The sequence below is a fragment of the Prionailurus viverrinus genome, chromosome B4 (genome assembly GCF_022837055.1).
Source record: "Prionailurus viverrinus isolate Anna chromosome B4, UM_Priviv_1.0, whole genome shotgun sequence".
NCBI classification, from domain to species: domain Eukaryota; kingdom Metazoa; phylum Chordata; class Mammalia; order Carnivora; family Felidae; genus Prionailurus; species Prionailurus viverrinus.
Window position 1 is genome coordinate 119584618 of NC_062567.1, and position 23516 is coordinate 119608133.

Here is a 23516-nt window from a genome sequence, read left to right on the forward strand (position 1 = left end):
CAGCTCTTCTGCCTCTCTTGTTATGTTTTTAGTTTATCGGACACTTCTTTAAAATTGAATCATGTCTGTTCCGTTCAGAATTTTGTTATTCAAACTGCCAATGAGAACATGATTTTCAAATACCCATAAGGTGATCTTACCATTCTTAGTACTGTCGAAAACAACAACTGAGACATTAGTGGAAGGGTTTTTTGGTTTTGCAACGTTGAATACGTCACTGGCAGAATGAAAAGAAGGATAAAGAGATGGCAGGTCCTTCAGTGTGACGCTGGCTGGCAGGGCTGGGTCCAGGACGAGCATTGGCACCTTAATGCAGTATGTCAACAAACATTCCAACTGCTTCTCGCTGGAAACAAACACCAACATGCTCACAAACGTTCGTGAAAATGTGATCAACACTAAAAAGCTTGTTGGTACTACTAAATTTTGCAGATGTTTTTCTAGATCCATAAAAAAATCATAATTTTTTAATAAACAAAGAATTTTTATCTCAAGAATAGAAAAAGAGAGCAAGTAGGACATAAAATTATTAAACAAGTACAGCTCTCAAGCTTTCAAACTCCTATTAATATGATTGTCACCAAAATTTACTAACTCAAAGGTGCACAAGAAACTAAGCATTTCATTTAAGCATTTCATTACTACCATCTTAAAGATTATTCATAATTCCAGTGAAGCCTATCATTTGGCAGAGCAGGAATAGATAAATTCTGTTTAACAGAGTATCATCCTACCAGATACAATTTATCAATTCTGATCAGAATACAATAAAGTACATTCGAAAGACACGACACCAATGGAAACAACAGCAAATGTGACAAGGTTCTAATATGAATGTATAAGGTATTTCTATCTAAATGTAAGGAATGCCTAGAATAAACATATTACCTAAATAAACAATGGACAAAACACGGCTAGAGAATTCACAAAGAGAGAGCTATGACTAGTTAAGCAATATATAAAATTGTCCAACCACACTAATATTTAAAGAGATGCAAAAAAAAAAAAAAAAAAGAGTTATCACATTTTATTTACTAAATTAGCATTGCTCAAAAAGTGGACTCAGTGTTACTGCAAGCCCAGTAAACCTATCCCTTTCAAACACTGCTGGTGTCACTGCAGATGGGTGTTCCCATTTTCTTTCTGGAGAAGCAATTTCATAGTATATGTGTGTATATTCATAGTATATGTGTGTATACTCAGAGCCATAAAAACTTACACATATGCTTCTACCTCAGTAGTTCACTTCCAGGAATCTAGTCCAAGTAGGAGAAGAGAAACAAAACAGGAAAAACAAACCCACATACAGAAAATGCCACAGACCCAAATATAAGATTGCAAACTATTTACAATAGTGAAAATACAGAAGTGCCTAATATTTAGTAAATTATAGTACAGTTACTTTATGGGATATTATACAACAATTAAAATAAGTAAGAAGCATGAAGATAATTTATGAACATAGCTGTGTAGATTATATACAATTTTTAAAGCAGGATACAAAATTGCACAGAGATTACAAATTACAACTATAAATATATGCACAAAAAGGGAATAAAAAAATGATCACAGTTTGTTGAATGGGGGCCGTAGAAGTATCTTCTTTTCACTCCTCTCAATCCTTTGTAACATGGCATCATTACTTTAAATAATTAAAAATTTTATTTATGTCATTTAAAAATAACAGTTTTAACAGTGGTATATTTATAAATAAATATATAGAACATAAAGAAATGATTCAGAAGGTACTTCTAAATCTCAAAATTCCTCAGGATCATTTCTATAAAATAACTCTTTTATTTTAAAACTAATGGTTAAGTGAGAAAGTGCCATTAACAGAGATTTCTGCTTGTCAGTGAGGCAGTTTTGTTTTAAGGACCTACCAGATTCTGGTAGGATTCAAATCACAATGGACACATCTGATTCTTGGCATTGGGCTAAATCCCCTTCACAAGTCCTTAAATAGAAGACATACAACTATGACAGCTTTTAAAAATAAGGAAATATATAATGAACACACAATTGAATGATGGACATAAATCCTATAAATGAAAACACTGGGTATAAGTTACACATTAAGTGGACCAAGAGAATAGCACACCAAGACAGATTGATGGAAACAGCAGAGCAGAAAAACCTTACATCCAAAAACCTAACCCATCCAGAAACAATAAAGCTTTTGTTAGCTACAACCCAAACAAGAGTTCTCAATCAACTATGCCTCTGGCATTGCAAGATTTCCCATCTAAAAGAGGCAATTTGGGGGTCAAAAGCTAGCAGATGAGGGATTAAACAGGAACAATAAACACAAAATACTGTATATCCAACAAAAAACAAGTAAGAACCTGGAAGTTTCACTTCAACTTCTATTCCTAAGAGGAAAATCAAAACACTTACCTCTTCTTGGTTGGTTCTGTTGCGTTCTTCCCAAGGATTTCTCTAATGAAAGCAAATATATTTCATTACATATTCATGAGCTAGTACTAGTCCTAAATGTGAACAAAAGGTAACTAACAACAATGATCTTCTTAGTTACTCCACTGGACTAACTAGTAGGTTAGGAAATACAATGCTTACAACATTTAATATGCATAATAAATTTTAAGTTTCAATGAAATATGCTCAACAATTATTATCACATACCTCCCACCGTAACCATGAAAGTTGACTTAAGCTTTTACATTTTACTACTAAAACATGGTACCAGGCTGCCAAAGTTATTTTCATGCACTGGGAAGGTTCCTATTCTCTGACACAAAGAGAAAGAGAAAATTTGTTGCAGTATAACATGGCCAATGACCTGCAACTGGGGAGCACCCATCATATTTATGAAGAAATGAATGGAGAAATGGAGAAATTCTCAGAAAATGCTAAGGAATCAGAGGGGAAGTTATATCAGCCAGATTTTTAGCTCTTAAGGCTCTCCATTCAAGTACATTGTACCTTTCTCAGATAAAAGAACTAAAATGATCAAAATTCCACATATAAAAAAATTAGCAGTTTCTAATTCCATATTGTATGATTTAACATTAAAAGGGGTAAAGGGAACATACTTTGTACTGTATTTATCAAACGGAAAAAAGTTAAGTCTGTAGGCCTGTTTTATTTTCAAGGGAATAATGGGTCTTACCATGAAACTTTTTTCCATAATAACACCTTATTTCATGAAGGTATCACACACGGGACTCAGACTGAGTAAGCAAGAACCCGTGGGAGACTCCTTTCCTTTCAGGCCCTCAGAGAGCAAGGCATCACTAGAATAGCACAGTCATAAAATGGCCATCTAACGAAGTGGCTGAGTCCTCACTGGGTACTAAGAAACAAGGGTCAGACACATGGGTGACAAAATCTTGTAATGGCATGAATTTGAGATGCAGGTTTTTGTTTGGATTAGCACTGTGAACATCACCCTACCCTTCTGAAATGCACTGTTACTTGTGTTCATAGAACTTTGTGTGTTGTTGTTTCTTTTTAATTCCAATTATTGTTAGTTTTGTTTTTTTTTTTTAAAGTTCTATTTATTTTGGGCGGGGTGGGGGGGGGTGAGCATGTGTACATGCAGTGGAGGGGCAGAGAGATACAGAGAATCCCAAGCAGGCTCTGCACTGTCAGTGCGGAACCTGATGTGGGGCTTGATCTCATGAACCATGAGATAATGATCTGAGCAGAAATCAAGAGTCAGATGACTAAATGATTGAGCTACCCAAGCACCCCAGAGTGTGTTTTGTTTTTTAAAATCCGTTTTACCTCATTGCTTTCTGCTCCTCCTCCATCTGTTCTCGGACTTGCTGTAGCTCCTTCAGTAGTTCAAGATCTGTGCCATTCACCCAGGTATAAACCACGTCGATTGGCATGGGCAGACAGAGCCTAGGGCAAAGCCACAGGTCCTTCAGCTTACATGCATTTTTCCAATACATTTAGGAATAAGAGTATATAACAGGACTTAAACTCAAAGATTATGAAAAAAAAATCAATGAAAAGGTAATCTAGCCAACTGTATCACAGACTTGCATGACTTCAAGCTGGAGCTGGGAGACGACTTGTTGAAAACTTTCTCTGCAAGATACATGCAGATAATTTCTGCAGTTCTGCATCATTTAATCCTCACAACCACCCTGTAAAGAAGCTGCCATCACTCCACTTCTAAGACCATCAGGAAGTCCCAGAAGCTCAGTTTACACTGCTACATGCTTAGTTTGACAAACAAGGGTGTTGCAATGCAAATGCCCCCAAACAGAGAAAAGAAATTAAAAGCAAAACAAAATTACCAAAAAGGAGTTATCCAACAGTCCATAATGAAAACCTAGCCCTATTTAATGCTGCAGTCCTCCTATTCCCTGCTGCCCCAAGCCCAGCCCCTCCCAACCCTCCTCACCCTGCCCTGCATTTTCTTGTCTTCATAGCACTGACCACCTTTCTAACATATTAAATAAGTAACTTGTTACCTACACTGGTAATTGTATGTGTCCCTCCCCCAGAATGTAAGCTCCAAGAGGGCAGGAAACTTTCTTGTTTTGTTCCCTAAAGTACCCAATCAATTAGAAAAGTGCCCAGCATACAGGCACTCAGTATTTGTTCAATGAGTCTATGATACATGTGAGACACTAGCACAGACCTTCCTGATACTGCTAACGTTTTCCCTTATTATCTTTTCCTCAAAATAAGGAGTGAGGCAGGCATCTAATTCTTGAGTATCCCACCTAAGCCTCATGTTTGTGTTCTGTTCAGGTTTTAACCCTGCTGAAAGCTCTCTTCGCCTTTCTTTTACCAACTTAACCAAATCCTTCCCATCTTTCAGGTCTACTTCAGATCTATAATATAGTAGTTCATTATGACTCGTAGGCAGGTGGCATTTCAGCAAAGACATGAAAGAGAGGAAGCAAGCCATGTGAGTAACTAGGGGAAGAATGGTCCAGAGAATGGGAACACCATGTGCAAATGTTCTGAGGCAGACACCCAACAGGCACAGTCAAGGAACTAGAGGCCAGTGTGGCACAGACAAGGGGAGCAAGAGGAAGAGCATAAAGGAAGATGGGGGTCAAAGAGGAACCAGGGACCCAGAGCTTCACAGGAAATCAGGAATCACCTCATACTCAGGCATATGTGATAGCTGAGCATCTACCAACCCTCCCGTTAATGTTCACCACTGTCTGCAGAATAAAATCTAAACTCCTCCATAATGTGCCCCTTGTGCTCTAGACACTCCAATTGCTTACCCAAGCAGGGTAAGACTTGCAAGCTTTTGCACCTTTGAACATGCCTCTCCCACTGTCTAAAATATCCTCCTTCCCCAATTGCCCTCTTCCCTCACCTCCCACAAAGAGAATGTACTGCTTAACACACAGTTTCCATTGTACTCTGTACTCTAAGGAACTCTTAGCATACTATGTTGTACTAGTTTTTATGCATGTCTATCTTCCACTAGATGGAGTATCTCTAGGGCAGAAACGGTACTATGCATTCTGTGCTCTGCTTCAATTACTTCCTCTCTTTCCCATATCTTCAGACTCTCTCTCTTCACCATAAGTAACAGTACACAAAAGCTTCCTCAGCTAGGTTTCTTAATCGCATTTATTATACCAATGGTTCTCAAATGTTAGCAGGCAACAGAATCACCTTCGGGCTTGTAAAAACAGATAGCTGGGCTCCATTCCCAGAGTTTCTGACTCATTAGGTCTGGAGTGGGGCCTGAGAACTCACATTTCTAACAAGATCCCAGGTAATGCCAATGCTGCCAGTCCAGAAATCTGAGAAATAATGATTTATATGCAGGTTGTAAGTTCACATTTTTAAGTTAAAAAAAAAAAAAAAAGCTTCCCCCACTAAAATGCCAATTCTATATGAGGTCAGTGAGTTTCTCTTGTTCATCACAAGATGCTTAAAAATAGGGCCTGGTACATGAATGGGATTTAACATATACTCATTGGCTAAATTAAAACTCTAAGTTCATTCCCTCAACATATAAATCAGTCTTTTGTGGAAGGAAGGAAGGAAGGAAGGAAGGAAGGAAGGCCGGTCTTGTATTACCCACATCTAAATTATCCAAGGTCATCTCACTCTCAATTTCTCAGACTAAAAATTAATTTGAAAAAACTGCTTAGATGACATATTTTTTAAACTTTTTTTTTTTTTAAAGAATTGCACTTTCCAAAGCTATCCTGTAAAAGTAATCGCCTGCTATTAAAGATCTTTTAATAGAATCAAGAGATATCCATACATGTTCATTTGGGGAAATAATTAAGTATATAATGGATTGATGTACTAGCTCTTCTAATAAGTTTGTATTACAAGATCAATTTAATTCTCTGGTGTTAAACTAACAAACTAAGGAGATCGTGTGATCTGCCCCAGGTCAGTGAGTCAGTTGTTTTTCTACTATTAGACATGGCCACAATGAGTTTGAGTCTTTATTTCTGACCACAAGACCACTATATCTAAGTTTCCAGATGAAGGAAAGCCTTTATCTTAGAGTTGAAGACTAAATAAGTCACCTGTGACTCAGAACCAAAGCCATGGTGACAGTAATACAGCTTTTATTTTAATCAGTTTGGTTTAAGTGAATACACAGGCACTATGACATGTAAAGGATACTACGAATGTAGTCCTTTGGTTCTACATTCTATAAAGTAGGTATGAAAACTCAGAACTTAAATGGTATCTTAGTGCCAAAGAGTTGGAAGAGATTTTACACTTAATCTAATACCTACATTTTAGAGATGACAAGACTAGGCCCAGACTGACTTAATGCCTTATAATTAGTAGTAGATAATTTACATATTCACTTGTTACTGACATATAGAATAGACCTTTCTTTTAAAGGGGCACCTGGGTCGCTCAGTCGGTTAAGCATCCACTTTGGCTCAGGTCATGATTTTGCAGTTCATGAGTTCTAAGACCCACACTAGGCTCACTGTTGTCAGTGCAGAGACCTGCTTTAGATCCTGTCTCCCTCTCTCTCTCTGTCCCTTCCCCACTCATACTCTCTCTCTCTCAAAAATAAACATTAAAAAAAAATTTTTTTTTCAAATAACATTAAAAAGACTTGCAGAGAAACTGGCAAAATGATGAAAACTCCCTATAAACATTATGGTATTTTAATGGGGCGCCTGGGTGGCGCAGTCGGTTAAGCGTCCGACTTCAGCCAGGTCACGATCTCGCGGTCCGTGAGTTCGAGCCCCGCGTCGGGCTCTGGGCTGATGGCTCAGAGCCTGGAGCCTGTTTCCAATTCTGTGTCTCCCTCTCTCTCTGCCCCTCCCCCGTTCATGCTCTGTCTCTCTCTGTCCCAAAAATAAATAAACGTTGAAAAAAAAATTTAAAATAAAATGTATTAGAACATGTGATATGTTATATATGATCTATTTACTTGTCATCTTCAAAATTAGGCAATTTTGAAATATCCTTATATAAAAACCAAACTATATTTTAATGCAATCTAAAATTAGGAGGAGAAACATTTAACACCCATACACAAAATTTTTCAGAAAGAGAACAAGAATGGTTGATTAAAACCGCTGACCTCAGTATCTGGATTTTCTAAAGCTACTTTTCCTTCTAAAATTTGGATGCTCCTTCAGGGCAGGGATTCATGCAACTGCACCATCAGCACCTAGCACAGCATAAGGCACAGTAGGTTGAGTAGATGCTTGATAAATATTTGATTTTATCAGCGTTTATTTATTTTTTTTGGGACAGAGAGAGACAGAGCATGAACGGGGGAAGGGCAGAGAGAGAGGGAGGCACAGAATCGGAAACAGGCTCCAGGCTCTGAGCCATCAGCCCAGAGCCTGACGCGGGGCTCGAACTCACGGACCGCGAGATCGTGACCTGGCTGAAGTCGGATGCTTAACCGACTGCGCCACCCAGGCGCCCCAAATATTTGATTTTGAAAAGACAATCCATTTTGAGCTTTTCTTAGGAAAATCAGCTAAAATGAAAAAGAAGTAGGAAAACTGTATTTCATCAAGAATCCGTAGTATTCTCCGTAGTCACCAGACCTGCAGCTTCGGTACCACCAGTGAACTTGTTAGAAATGGAAATTCTGTGAGCGCCTGTGAGACCTCCAGACGCAGAAGCTCTGGGGGTGGGGGAAACTGTATCTTCTCAAGCCTTCCATGGCATTCTGCTGCACACTAAGGTTTTAAGAACTGCTATGTGAGAGAAATGGTTCTCTACCAACTTTTTACTCTCCAGACCCTTTACACACTTAAAAAATTAAGGATCCCCAAAAAATTTGGTTATAGATTGTAACTATTCACATTTACATTTGAAAATAAAACACTATAAAAATACTTAATTCATCTTAAAATGTTAACTTGAATAACTTTTTTAATGAAAATAATACTCTCCAAAACAATAAAAAAAAAAAAAAACAGTGAGAAGAGAGGCATTGTTTCACTTTTCTGCCAATCTCTTTAATGACTTAGTAGAAAAGAACAAGCACCTTGGATCTTCTGTCTGCAATCTGTTCCCACGTGTTGTTTTGGCTGAAGTGTATAAAGAAAACCCAGGCTCACACAGATAATGTAGCTGGAAAGGGGAGTTGTATTTTAATAGCCTTTTCAGGTAACAGCAGGTTTTCTTCTTTGATCCTACCAAAATAAGTGGTAGCTGCTTAAAAGTTCGTTGCAGTGTGGAATGTGAAGCCACATTAAAGAACTTTTTGTGCTTTTACACCAAAATCCATTGGTCTTTCTTACACTTTGAATGACTTTTTTACCCATGCAAGATTTTGTAAAGACCTGTAAGGATCCTGTAACAATGTATTGGTTATCTGGAAAATAACAGCTTACTGAGTTATACACATCTGCCAAATGGTGACATATTTCCTTAATTTTCCTATATAATATTAATGAATGTGATTTTTGTGGACAATGCCACATATCTATCTAATCAGAGAAGTCTTTATGATATGTGAACTGTTACGCTCACAGTGATAGAAACAAGTTTTCCCAAATTCTAATTTACATTTGAAAGCTCAAATTTTATCATTGGCAACGGATACTATTATTCATTTTCCTTTAAGAGACAGAATTGCTTTGTTCACTGTCAAGAAAACATCTGTCAAATGACCAGTGTGAGTAATCACACTGTCATCTCTCAAGTTATGACAGTGGTGTCCCATGAAACAGAAGGGCTGGTCTAGGTTGCAACTCAACCACACCAGGGTTTCCTCAAGACAATCACCATACGGTCAGGTGCATTTCATCACACGGAACATTAAAAAGATGTGTGGCCAAAGGGTCAAGATATAACCAAATGAACAACTTTTAGTGCTTCAACAAGAACATTTTTAAGTGAAACTAACTTTTATCTTACCCCTGCAAATATAGGGTGGTGAAGAATACAGTGATTCATGCTAAGGTCTGGTGATCTTACCCAGCACTGCTTTTACACCACCAGTGCAAATGTCAGCACAGTACAAAAGGCAAGTAACACCTTAGAACTCTTATAAAAAATAGTTTGGATTTTGCAGACCCCTAGAGTCTTTGAAAACTATCTTTAAGAGATCCTAAGAGAAAAGCCTAGAGTTTCCCTACTTCACTAATTACTTGCTTACAAGCCATTCTCCCTACCACACTATGAAATTCTTTACCACAGATAGTTATATATCAGTGTCTAAAACAGAGTAAGGCTTAAAGATTCCTTTTCTGTTAAAGGAGCAAATTGAGGGATGTCATTCACACATAGGGCACTGAGCAAAGAGTAAAGCTTTAGTCAATTCAAAGAATCCCATAGCCCTTCCTCCCTAAGATGGTCAGGACTATAACAGTGCACACATCTAATTAGCACACTAATTTTAAAAAACACTTATTTGATAGAAACCACATAGGGACTCATAAAAAGTGAACAGAGGGACAAGGAAGTACTTCTAAGCAGGGAGCAAGGGCTCCAGAGGAATTGGTGATGCAGTCTACAGATCCTCAGATAACTCTGAAGGTGAGCCAACAGACACCAAATGTAGTTATTTGCAGTTTCGTTAGGTTTTCCGGTTCAGTGAGAGCAGAGGGAAAGATTTATGAGAACTATCCTCAGGGGAAAATGGACAGTCAGGATCAAGGGAGGTTTGTGGTTATGGCCTCTGACATTTAGACTCTGGTCTAATGAGGTTAACTACCCCTGTTAGCTACCCCACATTTGTTCTGGTCACCTACTGCTCTTAGCCCCATAACGACTGGCTATGCACCATTACAATGGAAAAGAGTCGATAGATACTGCATAAAATGAATAAAAAAGGAGAGAACTCCACTTATTGTTTTAAAGTTAGAATGATGATTACCAAAAGAATCATTAACAAAAATTTGTTAACAGGGGCGCCTGGGTGGCTTAGTCAGTTGAACGTCCGACTCTTGATCTCATGGTTTGTGAGATCAAGCCCTGTGTCGGGCTCTGTGCTGACAGCATGAAACCTGCTTAAGATTCTCTCTCTGTCTCTCTCTCTGCCCCTTCCCCACTTTCTCTCTCTCTCTCTCTCTCTCTCTCTCTCTCAAAATGAATAAATAAACTTAAAAAAATCATTAACAACAGTTCCTCTGGATGAGGGGAAATTCAAAATGGAACAGAGAGGCTTAACTTTTTATTTTTATGTACTGTTTGAACTGTTTTCGACCAGACATAAACTGCTTTTACGATATAAAACAACTTAAGCACTAATTTTATAGACAAAAACCAAAAAGAGCCCGTGCAAATCATTTTAGCTGCAGGAAGGGAAGGAAGATGTGGGGAAAGATTGAGTCCACTCTGAGGTCTGTCTTATGAAGGAGGAAAAAAATCTTGAAGGAAAAGGTTGAAGACAGCATCTAAGAGTAGCTGCACCAGGAAGCTTGGCCTTAAAGAGGAAAAGACCCAATCTGTAAGGCTTGCTCCTCCTCACAGTGAGGCAGCAACATATGGTGACCACAGGGGTAGGTAGGGGGTCAATTCCAGTGGCTTCCACAGAATGGCTCTGGTTAACAGAGTGAGGTCAACAAGAATATGGGCCAGGGCTTGGAACAGAAGACTACTGGCCAGAGTAGCCAGCTAGTTTCCTCATCCTGCAGGCAGATTGAATTACCTTTACCTCATAGAACTAGGGCAATAATAAAATGAGATCGTGTAACTCAAAGTACTCAATAAACCGCAAGGCAGGATTACTCTTTGGGAATCAGATTTTTCAACCATAAAATGTGAGGACAGACTACAAGGTTCCTTCAGATAGGAGTAGCCTTGAATAAGTTAAACCATATCTACACTTGGAAAGACACCCCCCCTTCAACCTGAACTGTTACATTTAAAGCAAGAGTGAAATCGTGACTCATCCTCTAAGTCCAAAGAAGCTACTCTCCAAAACTGATTTCTTCTTACCGATTCTGAAAGGACTTTCCAGCAATATTGTCTCTGTAGGAATCAAACAAAACATGGTACTGATCCCGGCTCCATTCCAGAACCACCTAGGGGAAAAAAAAAAAAAAGGAAACAATATTTTCTCTGCATCAAATACTAAGAGTATATAACTTTCATTTCATTTCAATTTCATTAAAAGTCACTAAAGGAACAGGTAAAGCAATTAAAATTCATCCATTCACCCAATGCCAACTCATGTATACCAGACACTGTGGTCGACCCAGATAAAAAAGCTACACAGATATATAAAGTTATACAGATATATAAATAAAAGCTACAGTTACTGGCCTGTGGAAAGGGGAGGGAAATCAAAGAGATTTAAAAGGATGCAATATGAGAACTGGGTCTTCAAGAATGAGTTCACCAGGTAGGGAGAAAAGGACACCATCACAAGAGCAGGTTCCGAGGCTGAGAAGCAGCAAGGATGAGTTGTTTCAGAGCAATGGTGCAGTTGGCTTTGGCTGCAGCAAAGTGGAGTAAGTGGAGAGAATGGGGCTGAGAAGGGAACAGGCCTTGACTGTGTTGTGCCCTGTGTGCCATGGGAAGCAGAGGCACTGAAGGATTTTCAAGCAAGCGACATGATCCATCCAAAACTTTGGAGACTCTCCTCAGAGCACAGAACAAAGCTAAAACAGAAGAAATTGACAAGATATGAAGCCTTACTATCTGTGAAGTTTCAGCTGATGACCTTGCCGAAGAGTTCAGGAGAGAGCGGAAGTCTTTAGATCGGAGCTCCCTCATGTCTGCACTTGAAATCTAGAAGCCAACCCAATGTGCCCCATTTCTTCTTCATTCCCTTCACCACAAAGGAAGTGTCCTTCCTCCTTGCAAACATCACATCTCTGTCCACTTGCTCTGGATCTCATCAACTCATCTTAAGACCTTGCCTGCTCTCTCTTTTCCTCTCAACAGGCTTATTCCCATCAGCATATTCCAGTAATCTCAGGAAAACCTTCCCTTCACTCCACACGCTCTGCCAGCTGGTCCCTCTGTTCCAAATTCTTTCAAGGGCAAATGTCTTTAGAAGGTCACCTCCTAGGCTCTATTCGCCCTTTAGCCTATTCCAATATCACTTCTGCCCTCGCCACATCAGTGGTCTTACCGATGCCTCCATGTTGTCGAATCCAGTGACATTTTTTGCCATTTCTATCTTAGTTGGTAGTGGCTGCCCAGTTCCTCCTTATTGAACCACTTGGTTTTCCTCCCATCACTCTGGTGACTCCTTTTCAGTCTCCTTTGCCAGGTCATCTTCTTCTATCTGACCTTCAAGTGTGTCCTCTCACTCTATTCCTCTTCCTGGAATGTCCTCCTTTCTGTGAAGGCTTCTTCTGGCTTCCTTCCCATGCTACAAATCCTAGGATGTGTGGCCCTGCTACACTCACATGACTACAGAGGAGCCCAGTCATTTAGATTCCATTCCAGCCAGCAGAGAGGAGGGATAGGGAATGAAATGCCCTTCCATTAAAGAAACTTCTTGGAAGGGCCACTTCACTTGGAAGGGCCACTACCACTTCTGTTTTCACTGGCCAGAATGCAGTCACATGACAATATGTGGCTACAGGAAAGACCTTGTGAACCCATGTGCCCAACTACAACTGAACATTTCTTTGCATGGTATTCAGGCTTTCAGCATCTGGCCTCTGCCTATCTTTATAGACTTACTTCACTGGGCTGTTTCATAAACACCATAAATACAACTAATAACCCTCCCATCACTCAAGGTACTGATTTAAAAACTTAGGGTCTAATGTGCCTTGTACTGGGTTTACAAAAAGAAATAAGGTGAGTTCCTTGACTTCAAGAAACTATAGCCAGTGCTTAATAGAAAAGTTTATTGCTGGCTACAAGTGCACTGAAGGAAGACACTTAAGACTTCCCTGAAGAAGCAATGTTAACAGTCTTAAAGGATGAACAGGAGTCTGATGGCAGTTCAGCTGGGGGACAGGGAGTATGTTACAGGGATCTGCTACCAGACTGAATGGGGCAGTGAAGAAGAAGAGAAGCAAAGGTGATTGCCAGGTTTCCAGTATTTCTACTACGAGTGACTGAAGAGACAATGGGACCACTAAATGACATGGGAGGAACAGGTGTAGTGGGGATGAGAGCTGGTAGGATTCCCATTTTAGTCATGGCAGATTTGAGGCCGTATGTGCATACAACTGGCCTCTCCAACTGGACTGGAAATTCCAAGAGGAGGGGCAATGAGCTCTACTTTAGTATCATACATAGCACCAAACTATATAGCAGGCATATAGCTATAAAATGCCATCTTCCTTGCTAAATATAGAATACATATCTATTTTTAATAATATGATTGTATTGATTTGGATCAACTAATTGAGCTCAAACTGAAATGACTCTCCATCAGTATCCCTATGTAGTTGCAAAAGGACAACCAGTATATCTATTATTTTTACAAAACAAACCACAAAAAATGAAGCTCAGTATCATTCCTCTTGGCTAGCAGGGCTACCTAGAAGATGGGAAGATAATATCAGAGAAAGCACACTTCACAAATGGCTGAAAAATTCTGACACGCTATGTGTTGACACAACGTGCCTTCCTTCATCAGATAAATTAATCTCACCATCTCCAAACCACTTTGGTGTATTAGAAAGAACAGCAGCAGCAAAAGGTCCTTATCTAATACACTGAGGAATGCTCCTATCAGCCCAGAGTTCTGCACACTATGCTCTCAGGGGAGATAGTAGGAATGCTGGGTTATGACTCGGGGGACACAGGGTTTCATCCCAATTCTGTCACTTTTATGAGACCTTAAGCAAGTTCTCTGATCTGTTTAGGCTGTTTCTTCATCTCTTTTACATTTTGTGAAGTGGGTCTGACCAAACCATCCTTGAAATACCTTCCAGCCCTAAGAACATATGACAGAAGGAGGCACAGGGCTGTGTGACTGCAGTGTGATTGGCACGGTTTTTTCCCTGCACCCACAGGTCAACACCACTGGGACACTATGTCTCTTCTCCTCCTGTCTTCGGTCTCCTCTAGGTCTTTGGTCCCAGGACCTAACCATCAACATTGAAACCGGATTCTCTTCCATCATAACCATTTCCCTTTTCTGCTTAATCCCAACCATCAACTACACTCTATTATGGAAATCTTGCCAAATTCTTTAAGTGAATGAGTAATGTGCTAATGGGGGATCAAAAAGGAGCCTTGTAAAATGAAATAAAAATCATCTAAGGGCTAGCATCAGATCATTTTCTTACACTATCAAGGATGGAAAAGAGTAGAAATTTGAATGGGCAGTTACCAAATTATTTATTGTGGGGTAAGCTGTACAAATATAAACACCTTTCAAACAACAAAGAAGCCAAAATAGACTTAAGCTTGCAATCAGAACTTGTGTTCAGCCATTATTAGCAATAAACAAAAGACCAGAGGAAAAGGCTGGAGAAACACTATACTGTAAAATCAAGTCCATTTTCGTCCACAAAGCTTCCCTATACTCTTTAGCCCAACCTGAATGCTTCCTTCTCAGAACTTTAACATTTGTCTCAACCGCTTACTTGGAAATCAATTACTCACTGCCCTTAGCATTGCTTGCCTTAGAATCCCTTAGCTTTTTTGTTATTTACCAACCCCCTCAAGGTAGCATCTTATCAGACCAATGGAGTTAGAAACTGCTTGAGGGTAAAGAACTACTTACAATTCTACTTATCAATTCATACCCAGCACAATTCATTATATACCATCTTTTTGTTCGTAAGTATTATCTGATTACAGCAGGAGTGGCAGAAGACTGGATTTGGGGATAGGGGACACCTCCAGGGGAAGACCCTCCCAGTTCTTCTATTTAGTAGCCGTGTAACCTTGGGTGCTCAATTTCCTCAACTATGAACTAAGTACAAAGTGTATTTCATCAGTCTGCTGCGTAGCTGTAGAAGAGTGCTTCTCAATTGACGTGTGTAAACAAAAGGCATGAGGAAGGTACCAGGCATGTTAGAAATCTTGGGTAAAAAAAGCGTATCTTCCTGAACCATCATTTTTATAATGGTAAGACATTTAAAATATTGTATTGATAGTAATGCAAACATTTTATGGAGGAAATTGATGTGATTTTTACAGACAAAATGTTGGCCTTCAAAAAATTTCCTACTTACTGTTTTGAGCAATCCCCACGTCCCCCACCCCCCAAATCTCCTCTCTACACTATTTTCTTCAAAGTATTTACTTTTTTCTGCTATTAAAAGTAGTTTGTTGTAAAAGTTAAGACACAAGGAACTAAAATAATATTTATTAAAATACTATATGAGCTCTGAAATACCATAAAAACAATGTATTATTAATAAAGTATTGTAAAAAATCATCTAAAGGTAGTTTCTTCTACTAGCTTACAATATTTATTACTTTTAAGACTCTATTTTAATAATCCTGGCATTCAAGGTATTCAAGATCAATTGTTGATGATTTTTCACAAATTGCAGCCAAGATTAGTCTTAACGAACACTGAGAAGGGGCACGTTCACGCGTTCACCAAGCACCGTAATGCCAGGTGCTCCTCCCCACTGAATCCCTGCAACAAGGTACTTTAAGGTAGGCACTTCAATGGCTCATTTTCCAAAGAGAAGCTCCAGGCCACACAGCAATGTATGATGGGGCTGAGACATGAATCAATCCAAGTCTGGAGTCCATGATCCTGTTTAGCTTTGCCCAGGCTCTCTCAGCCTCACCAGGCTGCCTCCTCTGTTGCTTACTTACACAGAGCTAGCTTTGTCAAACACACATTTATAAATGTGGTCATTCAACCAGTTCTGAAACTGGTTATGTTTACCATCCTTAATTCAACAACCCAAATCTGTTTCCCGTGCATGTTTCTAAATGACCACAGTCACATAATAAATTTATGTTTTTCCCCAGGGTTTTTAGAATATCTAACAGTCCTTTAACTGGCGTGTGCACACAAATACTAAGATTTTTAGATGATGAACTTTTTATTTTTATTTATTATTTTTTAATGTTTATTTATTTTTGAGAGAGAGACAGAGAGAGCAAGCAAGGGAGAGGCAGAAAAAGAGAGAGAGATGGAGACACAGAATCCGAAGCAGGCTCCAGGCTCTGAGCTGTCAGAACAGAGCCCCAACACGGGGTTCGAACTCACGAACCGTAAGATCATGACCTGAGCTGAAGTCAGCTGCCTTGACCGACTGAGCCACCCAGGCGTACCAATCAGAACTTTTTAGAGTTATAAAACTGATGCGTGCTTTGGTTGAAGATTTTTGTCACCACAGAACAAGTTCAAATGCATGCCTGTGGTGGAATAATAGTTAATGAGACATAAACTCCATAATCTTTTGTATCAGAGGAATTGCCCAGTTAAGGAAAACAGGAAGGTTATTATCCAGAAGAGAACTGGCATACAGTGCAATGATCATAAGATTTACATCAGACACATGAGTTTAAATCTGACACTTATCAATAAATGATCTAGGGCATTTGTCTACTCTCAATTTCTTCTTTTGTACAATGAGGGAATTAATGCCACCTATTTCACATGATCTGATGAGTAAATGAGATGTGCAGATCATACAGCGCTATACAACACCTCCACGCAAATTGTTCACCGGTTCTTGCTGCAATATAATTTACCTGTTTAAATATCTGTGTAAACTTCTGCGAGCAACTCAAAGCCACGAACTTGATCTCTTTATAATTTTTTTCACAGAACCTTGCTCAGTGCCTCACATAAAACCAATAAACATTCTAGAATGAATAAATATGGCTACTAGTTTTACAAGGCAAACATCCTAGAACAGTTTACATGACATGGTGTCACTCCAGGACTTTCTGCTTTCAGATTTCATTCCAGGATACTCAAGGTAAAAGCTAAAGGCTAGAGTTAATAAAGAGACAACAGTAGGCTAGGTACACAAGGGTATAAAACTCTCTGTAAAAGCAAATATCCCTTCCTCAATTTTTCAAGCATAGAAATGTGACCTGTTACCCTGTAAAACTTAAAATGTAGGGGCTCTCCAACCTCAAGCAGTAAGAACCCTTTGTAACACTGACAGAGCTTTTCACATATCAACAATAATACTAGAAGTTTATAATATTCTAAAAAAAAGAAGTTTATAATACTCCTAGATTACATGTTCTTCATAGTTTCTGAAAAAAATTTATTTTTGTTCATTAAAAGGTAGTAAAAGAGAGACAAGATATTCTAAGTTTTATCTTTTCTACTAACCCTCCTCTCCTCCTTGATAGCAATCAGGAAGTCAACCTGCTCATCACCATTCCAACTGCAATGACAAAATACTACAGACTGGGTAGCTTGTAAACAACAGAAAGGTATTGCTCACAATTCTGGAGACTGGGAAGACTAGGATCAAGGCACCAGCAGACTGGGTGTCTGGTGAGAGCCTGCTTCCGGGTTCACAGACTGCCTTCTCCTTGTGTCACCTTCCATGGCAAGAGGGGTGAGGAAGTTCTCTGAGGTCTCTTTATAAGAGCATTAACGTCCACCCTCATGACCTCCCCACCACCCACCGTTAAAGGCCCCTCCTGCTAATACTATCACATTGAAGATAAGGCTTCAACAGTATAAATTTTGGAAGGACACAACCACTCAGTCTATAGCATTTCCCAATGCAAAGTGACTAAATTAAAAGATTAACCCATTTCTTATTAGGAGTTGAATGTTTGTTAAAACTGGGTGACTTCTCCCATTTCACATAGAGGAAATGACCCAAACCCAAGACGTATGACCATTATCTACTCAAACATTAATTAAACTCAAGAACACTTTTCTAGGCCATTTCTACATTCTTTGAATCCTTCACAGAATTAGACACACAACATATATTTGTTACACATTTTAAGGAGCACAAGATAGAAATCAGGCCTCTGACCTCAAAGAGTTGACATCCCTGTTAAGGACTAATACTTACATGAAATGATTTAGAAATATTTACTTATAAATAAATAACATCTAGGAATATTTCAGCTTTTAAATGAGTACAGATTAAAACAGATTACTGTCAGGGAAAATGATAACCAAAGACAGGGTTAATCATGGCAACTTAACAAAATCTCCTTTTTCTAGGAGCAAAAACTGAGATTTTTAAGGAAATGAAGGAGCAGACAGAAAAGGAGGACTGTTTGCCACAGGGATAGAAAGGTGGGCAACATCATGGAAGAAACCATATTAAAAGGCAGAATTAAAAATGTTAAAACTTTTGATAGTAGTTCACTGTAAAAATTTGTATCTAAAGGGGAAAAAAAACCTCCTACAACCACACTTAAATAAAATGAAAAGAAAAAAAAAACCCTACCAAAGAGACTTTCAAAATGTATTCAAACTGACTTTCTGGGATATACGTAGGTTTACTTGTTTAACTGGTCAGAGTTTATAGAATCACAGAATTGTATAGGATGGACTTTAAATTTTTTTTTCAACGTTTTATTTATTTTTGGGACAGAGAGAGACAGAGCATGAACAGGGGAGGGGCAGAGAGAGAGGGAGACACAGAATCGGAAACAGGCTCCAGGCTCTGAGCCATCAGCCCAGAGCCTGACGCGGGGCTCAAACTCACGGACCGCGAGATCGTGACCTGGCTGAAGTCGGACGCTTAACCGACTGCGCCACCCAGGCGCCCCTGGATGGACTTTAAATCCAGTGCTCTACTCTGCAGCCAGTGTGTGAATCTCTGCTATAATGTCCTGGCAAACAGTTATTCTACCTATGAGTTTAGACCTGCACTGCCCAAAACCGTATGCACTAGCCACATACGGTTAATTTAAATTAAGACTAAATAAAATTAAATAAAAAGTTCAGTAACTTAGTCACACCAGCCACATTTCAAGCCCTCATTGGGTTAGTGGCTACCATATGGGACAGCTCAGAATTATAGAATACTTCCATCATGCACAAAGTTCTATCGGACAGTGTTGTGGCCATTCAATCCTTAGAGTTAAACAAGAGTCACACAAGAAGGCCCCAGTTTTGTGATTTTAGACAAGTCACTTAAACCTCTTTCAGTGCCAAATGTAAAATTTAAGTAATACCTTATTCTATAAGGGGTTGTTGCAAAAAACAAGTGAACAGATGTATATCTATATATTCTGACAACTACAAAGTACTATAGGAAATATATTAAGACTATGAAAACACATTGAATTTATTTACTCCCTCAAAGGGCTTAAGTCTGCTGGGGAGACAAATATGATACAAATAATTGTAATGTATCACATGAAAAATGTAACCAAAATATGAAAGTATAGTCGAACCTGGTAAATATTTCCATTATATGAAAGTATATCGAACCTGGTAAATATTTCCATTATAACTATTAAACCAGCGGCACCTGGGTGGGTGCAGCTCAGTCGGTTAAGCATCTGACGTAGGCTCAGGTCATGATCTCACGGTTCTTGAGTTTGAGCCCCATGTCAGGCTCTGTGCTGACAGCTCAGAGCCTGGAGCCTGCTTTGGATTCTGTGTCTCCCTCTCTCTCTGCCCCTCTCTCCCTCCTTCTCTCTTTCTCTTTCTCAAAAATAAACACTAAAAAAAATTTTTAAGAAAATCTATTAAACCAGAATCCCAAACTCATCAAATTAAGGTTTCTTTTTTTACTTTTTTTGGCAAAATTAAATACAATTATAATTTACATTAAAAAGTTTAGTAAAATGAGTAGTTTCACAAAGTATCTGCTTGTGATAATTAATGCACTCACTTCCATCAACAAACAAATTTTATCTCATACTATTAGCTAGTTATAAACATTTTTAAAAACGTGACAAGAAGAGATCTCTTTTTATGAGTCTGAAGTACAGAAAAGTCATAAATAAGTTGAAAAGTATGTCATATATTTTTAAACAGCTGCAAGGCCATTTTAAAAACTGCTCCCTTCAGGAGAGGCAATTAGCATCATGTATCAAAGGACCAAACAAAATGTCTTCTGTTCTGGCTAACGCCACTTCTAGATATACATGCCAAGAAAATCATCAGAGATGTACCTAAAGACCTGAATAAATATGACAATGGCCATTATTACTTAAAAAATAAAACCTGGACACAGTAGTTTAACACTTAAACATAGGTAATCAGGAAAATAAATTATGGTACAGTCATACAAATATTATAAAGCTATTAAAAATCATATTTTCAAATAATTACAAAAATTAGTAACTTAATTCAGTCAATAAATACTATGTGGTACAATTCTAGACTCTGAGGACATAGCAATGGCCAAAACAAAGCAAACAACCTCATCAAAGGATAAAGTGTTTGATAAAATATCATGTGAAAAAGCAACAATCAAAACTAATCAATCTGAAGCATGATTTCAGCAAAATGGCAGAGTAAGCAAATCCAATCTCCCCCCTACCCCCCAACCCCCGAAACACTGAAAAACAAGCAGACGTTGCCAGGACGAGTAAAGAAATATTATATGAAATGTCCATGATATAAAATATTCAGAACAGGCAAATCCATACAGACAGAAATCAGAGGTTACCAGGTCCCTATTACTGCTTAATAGTTACAGAGTTTGTTAGGGGTGACGAAAAAGTTTTGGAAATAGATAGTGGTGATGGTTGCACAACAATGAAAATGTAATTAATGCCACTGAGTTGTACACTTAAAAACCGTTAAAATGGTAAATGTTATGTTATTTGTGTTTGGCGACAATAATTCAAAAGAAGAACAGTCACTACAATACTCCCTACAAGAGTAATAAAGGAATGCTTTGAATAACTCTAAGACTACAGGTCTGACAACTTAACTGAAATGGACCAATTCCTTGAAAGACACAATCTACCAAAGCTCAAACAAGAAACAGATAACATGCATAGGCATATACCTATAAAAGAATATGACTCAATAAGTAATAACTTTCCAAAACAAAGCACCAGGCCCAAAGAGGTTCACAGGTGATTTCTACCAAACACTTAAGGAAGAAATTATCCCAATTCTCTAAAATCTTTTCCAGAGAACAGGAGAGGGAACACTTCCTAACTCATCCTATGAAGAAAAATATTACAAATAATATTTCTCATGAACATAGATATAAAAATCCTCAATAAAATACTATCAAATCAAACCCAACAATGTACAGAATTATATACCACAACCAAATGGGATACATTCTAGATATGAATTTTTGAATCCTTGTTCAATATTCTAAAATAGTTAATGTAACCCATCACATCGATAGGCAAAAGAAAAATCATATGATCATAATAGGTGCAGAAAAAAGCATTTGACAAAACCCAATACCTATTTTTGATTTTAAAAAATGTCAGCAAGGGGCGCCTGGGTGGTGCAGTCGGTTAAGTGTCCGACTTCAGCCAGGTCACGATCTCGCGGTCCGTGAGTTCGAGCCCCGCGTCAGGCTCTGGGCTGATGGCTCGGAGCCTGGAGCCTGTTTCCGATTCTGTGTCTCCCTCTCTCTCTGCCCCTCCCCCGTTCATGCTCTGTCTCTCTCTGTCCCAAAAATAAATAAACGTTGAAAAAAAAAAAAAGAATATTTAAAAAAAATAAAAAATGTCAGCAAACTAGGAATAGAGGGAAAATTCTTCAATTTAAAAATACTATTTACAAAAAACCTACAGTTAACATTATACTTGATGGTGAGAAACACAAAGCTTCCCCACTAAGATCAGGAACAAGGCAAGGATATCACCCCTCACCACTGCTTTTCAACAACATATTGAAGTCCTAAATAATGCAATAACGCAAGAAAAGGAAATGAAAGATATATAGATTGAGAAGGAAGAAGTAAAACTGTCTTTGTTGACAGATGACATGACTGTCTAGAAAATCCTACAGAACTGACCAAAAAAAAATCTTCTGAAACTAATAAACAATTAGTTACAGGATACAAGGTTGCAGCACACAAAATTAATATACAAAAATCTACTGTTTTCCTATATAACAGCAATGAACTAAATGACATTTTGGGAAAGGCATAACTATATACACAGTTTAAAAAAGTTAAAAAATTTTTTTTTCAACGTTTATTTATTTTTGGGACAGAGAGAGACAGAGCGTGAACGGGGGAGGGGCAGAGAGAGAGAGGGAGACACAGAATCGGAAACAGGCTCCAGGCTCCGAGCCATCAGCCCAGAGCCTGACGCGGGGCTCGAACTCACGGACCGCGAGATCGTGACCTGGCTGAAGTAGGACGCTTCACCGACTGCGCCACCCAGGCGCCCCACACAGTTTAAAAAAGTTTTAAAAATCACTGATTGCCAGTGGAGAAGAAAGCAAGCACTAGGCATAGTGCAGGGCAAGGGCATTATCAGGGCAATGAAACTATTCTGTGTGATAGTGAAATGGCAGATACATGATATGACAGTACAACACAAAGAATGAATCCTAATGTAATGGAACCCTAATGTTCAATTTATTTTTAGTTAATAAAAATCTATCGGGGTACCTGGGTAACTACTCAGTTAAGCATCCAAATCTTTCAGTTCAGGTCCTAATCTCACGGTTTGCAGGATTAAGCCCCACGTTGCACTCTGTAGACCACTTGGGATCCTCTCTCTCTCTCAAAATAAATTTTTCAAAATGTATCTATGTTGGTTCATCAATTATAAAAATGCACCACACTGATGCAAAGTGTTAAAAATGGGATAATACACTGGGGGAGAGGAGGTATGTGGGAAATCTCTGCACTTTTCATGCAATTTTTTCTATAAACCTAAAGCTGCTATAGAAAATAAATCCTATTGGGGGTGCTTGAATGGCTCAGTCAGTTGGGAATCAGACTTCAGCTCAGGTCATGATCTCACGGTTCCGTGAGTTCGAGCCCCACATGGGGCTCTGTGCTGATGGCTCAGAGCCTGGAGCCTACTTTGGATTCTGTGTCTCCCTCTCTCTCTGCCCTTCCCCTGCTTACGCTGTCTCACTCTCAAAAAAATAAATAAATAAACATTAAAAAAATTTAAAAAAAAAAGAAAAGAAAACCTATTATATTATCATGATGGTTAATTTTATGTGTCAATTTGACTAGGCCAGGGGATGTCCAGATATTTGATCAAACATTATTTTGGGCATGTCATTGAGGGTGTTTCTGGATAAACTAACATTTGAATGAACAGACTGATTCAAATCAGTTGAATTTTATTTAGGCATCAGTTGAAGGCCTAAATAAAATTAAAAAGCTGAGTAAGAGAAA

At 38.6% G+C, this 23516-nt stretch overlaps 1 protein-coding gene across 3 annotated transcripts in view; it reads right to left on the reverse strand.

The window, feature by feature from the left end:
• GNPTAB (N-acetylglucosamine-1-phosphate transferase subunits alpha and beta) overlaps positions 1-23516 on the reverse strand; it is a 74356-nt gene that overhangs the window by 38257 nt on the left and 12583 nt on the right. For 2 of the 3 annotated variants that reach the window (XM_047865977.1, XM_047865976.1), the window contains exons 2-5: positions 11341-11426; positions 3748-3867; positions 2398-2439; positions 141-346 (exon numbers count right to left, since the gene is read on the reverse strand). In XM_047865977.1, the coding sequence (XP_047721933.1) occupies positions 141-346; positions 2398-2439; positions 3748-3867; positions 11341-11426 (454 nt within the window). The other variant, XM_047865978.1, reaches the window with a different exon arrangement.